The sequence below is a fragment of the Tripterygium wilfordii genome, chromosome 21 (genome assembly GCF_013401445.1).
Source record: "Tripterygium wilfordii isolate XIE 37 chromosome 21, ASM1340144v1, whole genome shotgun sequence".
Taxonomy (NCBI): Eukaryota; Viridiplantae; Streptophyta; class Magnoliopsida; order Celastrales; family Celastraceae; genus Tripterygium; species Tripterygium wilfordii.
In genome coordinates this window covers 5230634-5240274 of record NC_052252.1, presented here as the reverse complement: position 1 = coordinate 5240274, position 9641 = coordinate 5230634, and the positions used below count along the sequence as shown (strand labels likewise).

General features: G+C 36.0%; 2 protein-coding genes and 1 pseudogene across 2 annotated transcripts; 1 reads left to right on the top strand and 2 right to left on the bottom strand.

Moving 5' to 3' along the window:
• Window positions 1-1343: 1343 nt before the first annotated feature.
• On the bottom strand, window positions 1344-3641 carry LOC119989753. The gene is made up of 3 exons (XM_038835440.1): window positions 3469-3641; window positions 2684-2751; window positions 1344-2564 (listed from the first exon to the last, which is right to left on the bottom strand). Exons 1-3 carry the CDS (start codon window positions 3581-3583, stop codon window positions 1755-1757), a joined length of 993 nt encoding a protein of 330 aa, XP_038691368.1. The 5' UTR covers window positions 3584-3641; the 3' UTR covers window positions 1344-1754.
• Window positions 3642-4013: 372 nt separating this feature from the next.
• LOC119987776 lies at window positions 4014-6150 on the top strand (annotated as a pseudogene).
• Window positions 6151-6328: 178 nt separating this feature from the next.
• LOC119987774 (early nodulin-like protein 1) lies at window positions 6329-7024 on the bottom strand. Its single transcript, XM_038832692.1, has 2 exons — window positions 6829-7024; window positions 6329-6714 (listed from the first exon to the last, which is right to left on the bottom strand). The coding sequence occupies exons 1-2, from the start codon at window positions 7022-7024 to the stop codon at window positions 6329-6331; spliced, it is 582 nt and encodes a 193-aa protein (XP_038688620.1).
• Window positions 7025-9641: the final 2617 nt, after the last annotated feature.

The following is a 9641-nucleotide window of genomic DNA, read 5'->3' as shown; positions in this document are numbered from 1 at the left end:
TCAATAATTATCTATTTATGCTCGTAATCAATAATTATCGCAAGTATCATATAGATTGAGATTTTTTTTATCAAGAATGGAGCTCGAACTCGGGGTTCGAGATTGTATATGACCCAGCTCGTCAACTAAGCTACTCGGGATTCATATATAGAATAAGAGTTAAAATATGAGACAATTTTTGAAATATATAAAAAGATTAACTTCAATACTATCGCACTCAACGGGCGAGATAAAAAAAAACTATAGGATGTGATGTATGTAAATTTTGCCCCTCACAATTGAACACGTGACATCTAGTTTGCACTACAGTAACTGAATGAACTACTAAAATGAAGACTAAGTATACACAAATCTAAAACGAAGAATTAAAAAAAAATAAAAGTGTATGTTATATTGTACAAAAAAAAAATTATAAAACAAAGAAAAAAATTATTCAAAATTGGATTTTAGTAGGTTGTTCATATGGATTTTTCAATGGATGAATATTGAAAAACTAAAGATATATATATAGCCAGGAAATGATATTGTGTTGATGAGAAAACCTTTGGGGTTATTATTAATTCAACAATAAAAGATGGACAACATGGACTTTTTACTTTTTGAAAGCGTGGCTTAGTTTTCTTAAGAACAAATTCTTCTTGTAAAAAAAATTATAATAATGGCTAAACTATTGGGAGCTTTATGATTTTTAAGTTATAGTTTGTGTAATTTAGTGTTTATAATACCAAAACATCTAACATCCGGGTTCAAGATTTAGAACTTAAGTCTCATGTACAACTATTTGGATGATAGACTAATTAGTGAATTTTTATGGGGTCAAACCACATGAATTTGATAGGTCCGGAGTTCGATCCTTACTAAGAACAATCTTTATGATCACGCGTTAGGTTTTAGCACAACTTGGTGGTTGTGAATGACCAATTCTGCAAGAGGAAGCCAGAAAGATTATGATTGATAAAATAGAATCATCTTATTTGATTCTTAGTTGTCCTACAAAAGAAAGGGGGGAAAAAAAAAAGACCTTAAAAAGTCTTCCTTAGTAGTGAAGCATTAGTACTAAAGGTTTGAAATTGATCAAAATGCACCAATCAAATAATATTGTGAAAAAGAAGAGGAAAATACAAGTTTTTTCTTAAACAAATTTATGCTTCAAATATAGTTTTAAGACTTTAGAGCAACTAGGGAAAAAATTCCTTGTCAAAAGCATCTTTTCCTTTCCTTTCTAATCTACAAAGTGTGAAAAATCAAAAAGTGAACATTCCTTTCTTCTGCTACAATCCATGGTTGTTCAAAATAACATCAAATGAAGAGAAACATTTAAGAAACCATATAAGATGCTAATGTTGCAGAAGAAGGAATCTCTCTCACATTGCTAAAAGACTAATAATAACAAGAATTGGACAAAAACATGGCAATGGCTTTGGCAGAAAGAGACCAAAAGTTGTGCCAGTCTATCACACATTTATAAGAGAGAACATATAAATGGACAGTTTAATCCACATATGACATGAAGGGCTTGAGTTGGCTGAGACCATATACCACCATTGACAAAAGCTTGTGAACAGTGAACAGTCTGAAACCATTTGATTGTTTCTGAGCAGCCTTCTTCCCCTGCTTTGTTCCACTAAGCTTCAAAAGGTCTCCCAAGCAACTTTTCGCGACTCCATTCTTGAAGATGACAAAGAAACTGAGCATTGGCATGTGAAAATAGACGAGACGATCAGTTCTATCACACAATTGACGAGATACGCTTTTTAGTCATCATCATCACCGAGCTCAAAGACTAAAGTTTTAGCCACAGAAAAAGCATTTAGGTGTGGTAATTTCCTTGTTTTGAATCCGTAAGAAGAAATTACAGGCCTTCCCTTATTTGCCAAACTGTTGAGGTTTTTTGAGGCTGCGAGCATACGTTTACCAACTTCAAGCTTTTGACGCTTAATCATTGGAGTTGAAGGACTTGGCTCAGATGGAAATGGAGAGGATGCTATTCTTGCAGGAGTTTTGACCATTGGCGAATCATCATCGAAAATGCTAGAGCAGTTATCATCACTTTTGGCTTTTGGTTTTGTGGGCAGCTGTTTCTGAATGGCTGCGGATGTACTATTAGTCCCTCGAGAAACACCAACTTCCTTTTTCGATGCAGAAAGTCTACAATTCTCTTCAATAGCAGGATCTGGAGTCTTTTCATCTCTATCATTGCACGTTAAAGATCTGCAGTCTTCAGAGGTTCTTACACTCTTCTTCCTTCTCTTTTTATGCACAAAAGGAGCAGATTTCAGAAGTTCTTGGGTTTGGTGCCTCACAACAGGCAATCTTGTTATCCTCGTAGTTTGGCTTACCTTATCATCTTTTTCGGTATTTATCTGTAAGGGCTTGATGACATTGCTACTATCAGAAATATGATTCCCCTTTTTCGTGCCTGCAAACTGGAACAAACTGAACCCATCTAAAACTTTCGGAGGCCTCACTTCCGCATGCACAAACCATGATCGTTTGTGACCTAGAAAAGCATGCTTGATAGGGAATGAATCAGGAAGATGGTAAAAGCATGATTTCCTCTCCACCTGCCAAGAGAATCAGCACACAATGATCAACGCAAACAATTGGCTGGTATAAGGATGAAGATACAAAAGGACTCCTAAAATAAATGGAAACTAAGGAGAGAAAATGCAGAAAAACGAACCATTAAACCAAGAACCTTGATCTCTCTTAAGTTTGGGAGACACTTGAAGTGTGTTCTTTCAAGCTCTCCTGCAGAAAATTTTGGGTATGGATCAATTATACACAAACAAGAAAGGACACGCTAACATTCCATATTCGGCAGCACTAATAATTTACAGTGTATTGCAGCCAGCTACAGGGTTGCTTTGGCATTACTAAGTTTAACTTGCCTGAACGATATTCGTATACGATCATTAGATTCATCTTCATACTCTCTATTTCCAATGAGTTAAAGGATCAATCTATGCATAACATCAACAACAATATTCATATATGAGCATTTTGCCATAAACAAAATGATCCATCACCATGAAGCAACTAAACATTAGATTCATCTTCATCCCCAATGAAAGAAAGCATTAATCTTTGCATTAAATCAGCATAGATACTCACTACAAGCACTACACATAAAGCAGAAAACAAAATATCACAACAATAAAAAGAAAAATCCAAGTACTGAGACAAAATAAGATAACCCATCTCTGGAAAAACAGTCATCGCCTTCTCTTCTTCCAAACAAATCTATCAAATGATCGCACATGGAAGCTACAAAAGATGAACCCTTTTATTTTTTTCTTGAATGAATAAAAAGGAACAATTTTTGAAGGAATAAACACAAATTATGGACACCCAAAGCATCACCCACGAAAAAAATTCACGAGAATTCCAATATTGAAGTTGAAGAAATGAAAATTTACAAAAAGCGAAAATCGACAGAGAGAGAATAGTGTTTCATGTTTAGCTTACTCTTCAAATCACCAACAATAGTATCTGGAGAAACAGCCACGGCAATGTGAGTGCCCAAGTTCGTGTCTGTGAAAACTGTTACTTCAAGAGTCGACGACGGCGACGATGATGCCATTGATGTTCTTCACTGGCAAAAGACAAAGAAAGAACCGCCTTTCGTAAGTGTAAAGGTGGAGCCCCGTTTTCAGCACGACAGACCAGTTTTTTGATGGGCCTAGTTTATTGGAAAAAATGGGCTTTCGTATGGCCCAAATGAATTGGTCTAAAAGGGGTTGCTCGGCCCATGTTGAGGCTATTCAAAACGACAGGGTTTTAAGGCCTGTCCCAAGCCCAAAGCTCGCGTCGTCTTCTCCAAAAAACCCACTGCTCTGAAGCGCCAAAGAAATGCCCAAACCCACCAAGCAATGGCTTATGGATTGGCTGTACATTGATTATAATCTCCTGTAAGCTTAGCTAATATATCATTAACTGATGAACTGGGGTGAAGGAAATTGTCAATTGGCCTCTGTTTTCGCTTTTGGAAATTTGACATTTAATTATTCCTCCATGACCGCCACAATTTCTTTGTATTTCCTCATCAAGAGCTTCTGGTTGATGGCCAATCTTCTGAGTTTCTCTGCCAGACAACCTCCATGGATTTCTTGGCTAAATATGAGTTTGACTTTAATGCGTGCATAAATGGAGGTAATTCTTTTCTTTTTCATCTCCCGGTAGTTGGCCACATTATTCACCTGTAATTTGAGATGACTTGGTGCCAATGCCTGACTTACTGGTTTTGACATTGGGATAGAACTTGAAATACTGGATTTTTAAATGATTTAGTTTACATTTGGTTCTCACACTCTTGGGTAATCTCAGGAAGATGAGGCTCTAAGAAGATTGAGCATGCTATATGAGGATTGCCTATTAGGTTTGCGGCATAGCTTGAAAGAAGATAGAGAGATTCCATTGGTCAGCATGACAGATGCTTTCTTTGCTGAAAGAATGAAGATCAGGGTGGGGGAATGGCGTTTCAAACTATTTTCTTCAAAATGCGTCCTGCCCTTACTCTGAATGGTTTCACTTCCCATCAGCCAAGGTTAATTCAATCGATAATAGTTGATAGTTTTCGTATTGTTGAAGGTGCATCTCCCTTAAAAAGCCTTATACATCTGATTTGTATAGATATTGTACTTCTTTTGGTTTATGCCTGGGGCATGAGCATAGGAAGATCTGCTGATGAGTTTGTGCATTCCATTCTTAAATTTAAGGATAATTGAATAGTGTAATTGAGTAAATATAGTGTAATCAAGAGTTGTAAGTCATAATTTATTCTCCCCTTTCATGAGGTCCCAGACTTCCCAATGGTTTCATGGACTTTAGTATGGTTATGGTCTGCGGATATTTTAATTTGGAATTTTGGATGACTAAGGAGACAACAGGTGAATAACAAACAATAATTGGATATAAAATTTTAAGTTCCAAGGTATAGAGTTTTATCTTCTCATGCATGAGCTCGACTTAAATGCAGAAACAAACTGTAAACGATGATAAGAAAAGAAACCTTTGTATCTTGTGGTACCATTTACATTTGATGAGGAAACATTGTTGTTTCTGTTTCTGAGTCCATCTTTTAAAGGTGAATGGTTATGTACTTTTTCTTCCCTGGCAGAAAAAGGTAATGGATGAACATCGCTGAGGGGAAGAGATGAAGATAAAAAATACAATTGATCCACTTTCCTCTGAACAGAAGCTGATTGTTGGTCACAATTGCTTTCTTGGTGGGAACATTATCATTCTTAAGTTTCTTTGTGTGGGTTTTAGTAATCAGATTTTTTTATGCTTTTGTTTTTTGATACAGATGTTGCACACGTCTATAGCAAATTCTTTGGTCCGCTTCCTTCTGTTGTAATTATTGCATGCATGAAGAAGTGTAGTAACAGTAACTCAAGTAATAATAGTAACACAAGCGATAACAGTACCACACGAAGAATTGGTTTCAGGTCATCCATTTGGAGCTCTGAAGCCAAACATGAAGCTGGGTATGATGCTTAATTTCATGACGGGCTGCATTTTTTGCCCAGGCCTGTAGTCATCTAGGCATTGGTTTTAAAGGCTTCTCGCCCACTGAAGATCTGGCCAACAGTGAAAAGCTCCAGAAGCACATGAACCTTCTTTATCTCAGTTGGATCAATGGAGAAATTATTGAACTAAGCAGCGGTAATCGAACTGCAGGGATTTTGGCATCTGGTAACCTCAACTCAAAAAGAGGTACCCGAAGATTTTGTTTGAGAACACATTGTATTAATCTGGGGTTTTCCTTCCAAACTCAAGGCAAGTTGGTAGAATCCAAAGGTCCTGTTTGCAGATCAGGCAGAAGCAGTTTGGTATCAAATGGAAGACCAAGTTGGTAGAATCCAAGGTTCCCAAGAATATGAAAGTTCACACAAACAAACTACAGTAAACAATGAATGAATCAGACTCGATCTGTAGAGAAGAACCAAAGGAAGAGAGACTATATATGTAATTCGATTATCAGATCATGGGATTGATGATTCTATTTATGGGTGGCACTGTAATAAAGGAGATTGGTGCTGCTAATTTATGAATCTGGGCTGTGAACAGCTTCTTTTTAGAGAAATTTCCTTGAGAGCAATCGCAATCTGTAATTTTTTAGGTGAGATTCTTTACAAATACCATTAGTAATTTATTAAAAAGTTATGAAATTTGGAATTAAGCATCTATGTATGTAAGTAGTTTCTGAACATTGTTTGGAATCTGAGAACAAACAAGAAATTAATTAATAATGTCAAAAAAAAAATAGTGATAACAAGAACAATTCAATAGAATTTACTAGTAAAAAAGACATGATAAAAATCTTTCACATCAACAAATACAGAATAACCAAGACTCCTCCAAGTGCAGTCATGAAATAAGAAGCTAGAGACAATCCAATGGTAGAATTCACTGATGGTGGACCCCAGTTAAACGAATCCCACGATCCATCTCCACCATCCGATCCAGGTGATTGTGCAGCTGGTTCTGGAGCCATGGCAGCAGCTGCAGGGTGCACCATGACCCTGATCACCAGTTTTTGACCAGCTTTGCAGTGACCAGGATTGCCACTAATGAAGTAGAAGAAGCCATATCTATTAAATTCAATTACTGTCTCTCCATCTTCATATTTTGTGATTGGATTTGATACAATGCAGTCATTGTATGATGTGTGGTTCACTACTAGCACTGAATCATTCTTGTACTTGAAATCTGAAACCAAAAAAAAACCAAATTTTGATTAAAATTGATCATGAATTCATTCTTACAACACTTGATTACAAGAATTACATACATATATATATATATATAGTGGAATCTACTTACAAAGGGAATCTCCAACATGAAATCTATTCATTGTAGCCCAATCATTGTAAGTCTCTGTCTGGTTCTTGTTGGGTTTGGTCCAACCTTGTTCACCACCAACTTGGAACTGAAAAGAGGAAACAGAGGAAGCAAACCCTGAAACCAAAATCAAGAGGAGAAGGACGACTTTGGTTAGCCAATCACAAGAAGAAGCCATTGATGAAAACCTTCAAGGATTAATTAATTCCAGAGCGAGAAAGAAGAAAAATAAGAAGAAGGAGAGTGTGGAGATTGTGGATTTTTTTTATATATAAGAGAAGAAGTGGATGTGGCAGTTAAGTTAGTTATTTAGTGGGGGTGAAGATTGAGGTTGTGGGGGGTGCGGCGGTTGAATGAATCGGGCCACGTCTTGCAAAGGTGGGGGGGACTCATTCAGTACACGTGTGGAAGGGCTAGTGGGTCCCGCTTGGATGGTAAGCTTGATGATTAACGGCAGTGATCTTGCAATCATGTCAGCGTTTGATCCATGATTCACAAAAGTTCCGGCCCCACTGAAAAAATTACCTTGATCAACGGCTCTGATCTTCTAATTTGTTCAGTCAAAATCTCTCCATCACGCGCGTGTACTGCTACGTGTCTCAATCACACTGCCAAAATATTCTACAAATCACGTGAGCCTGGGCCTGGTCAGTTGGGTCAGGCCAGGTGACTATTTAAGGCAATTGTATTACTGGGCCTAGACCTTCTTCAACATCAAACCACCCATTTGAGGTAGTAATTTATGAGATTCCTTAAAAACATCCTTATCACACCTAACTTGTCAGAGCAGAATTTTAATTAAAAAAATAAAATAATTTCAAAGAAAATTCATAATAAAATTATAAATGAAAATTTTTATTTATTTTTAACCAAATTGAGCATAGATAAATAAATGTAGTTAGGGCCCATTTAGTAGAATTATTAATGCTGTAGTTGAAAATTGTTGGTTGGTGCTGATATTGTTAGGTTAAACTACTAGGATTAATTAATTAATTCCCTCTTAATTAATTTTAACACGAAGACTCTTTTAATTTCTACACTATTCATGGATTACTGGCAATAGCCGGTGACTGAAATGCCTATATATATAAGAGTAATAAGAAGCCATGTGTATTTGTTACTCCCTCAACTCTCAACAAAAGCTTCATTTTTCATTCTCTGCTTCTTCATACTCTCTCTCTCTCTCTCTCTGATTATTCAATCTCTGTTAATTTGTGCCTTTGATCAAATGATCATGTATAGTGTGTGCAAGAGTACTCTGTGTTTAATGGTTGTGAGTTGTAGAAATATATATACATGCATGGCATAGATACATGGTTTTCTTTGTTTAAAGGTTAAAATTTCTTTATTTTTTCACATTTTGTATCTGAAATAGCTTCATTTTATTTGATGATTTGCACATTTTGAAGGTGATGATATACATATATATATGATCTTTTAATTCTATGACTTTCAAAAAGAAGGATGGAGCATATATATATATATATTTGTCCATATATTGCAGAAATATATTGTGTATTCATATGTAAAATATGATCAAATGCTAGTTTGATACATAAAATAGATAACCAGAAACTAAGTGTGTATATATATATATATACAAGGTTCCTATATGTATATACATGCATGCTTCTGCATTTCAACTTGGCATTCTGCTGATATGTTGTAATGGGTTTTAATTTATGGCAGAGAAGAAGAGCAATTTGTCATGTGCATGAGAAATGGAGAGAGAGATCATGATGACAGAAGAGAGAGAGCCCAAACACAGCATCAGTTAAAAGAGTGTTTACTTTTGTTGGGAGTGGGCTCTTTCTTCTTCTGTCATCGTCTCCTCACTTTCACTTCTTGTGTTTTCTTGTCTACCTGGCTATATCAGCTGACAGCTACCACACACACAACACATATGTATATGTTTCAATGTTTGTGTCTCTGTGGTGGGGATGCTTCAAAGATGTTCAAGACCTGCTAGCTGCTGGCCATTGATGTGCTTCAATCAAGACATATCATTGTCTTTGGCTATGCAGAAATCCAACCCACTGAGGAAGGGGGAAAAAAATCACTCTGCAGGGTTATTTGGCCAAAAAGGGAATACGACTATGGGATTATAAATTGTATTTTACCTTAAATACATTTGTTTGTTGCACTAGTTGACGAGGCTGCAGGTTATTTATATGGAAATTATTTTTTGAGAAAAAAAATCGTGAAAATTAAAAACCAAGAATGATGCATAGATCTTTATTTTTGAGTTTTGGACTGGTGTAAGTGAGATTAGTGAGACCATTTTGATATTTATACAATTTTTCAATGACTAATTCAGTAATTTGCAACAATTTAGATAAGATCTCAAAGTAAGAGTTGGTTGGTCTTCACAGTTGTCATGATGCTATTGTGCCACTTGTTTTAAAAAAAAAAATATTGTCCGAAAATTTCCACCAACTAATGTCATTTAATATGTTGGGTAAGAAAACAATTTTTTTTGACTATTTGATGTTAGGTCAGTCAGTACGCAGGTTGATGGACCGAAACTCGGCAAAAAATGAGCAACGAATTACCATTTACCCTTTGAATTTGGAAAGTAAAGAGAGTTCGCAATACTCAACCAATTCAAATATAAAATTTGACAAGTTTTGGAGAATTAAATATTGACAGAGATACACCCAAGCCACTAGTTAGACTAATAAGATCCAGAAAGATGATGTATATCACCTTAAAGATTAAGATTAAAATCTCCCTATCCGTTTCAAAAAAAAAATATATTAACAGAGAGATAGGTCTCCCTCTCCCTCTCCCATGTG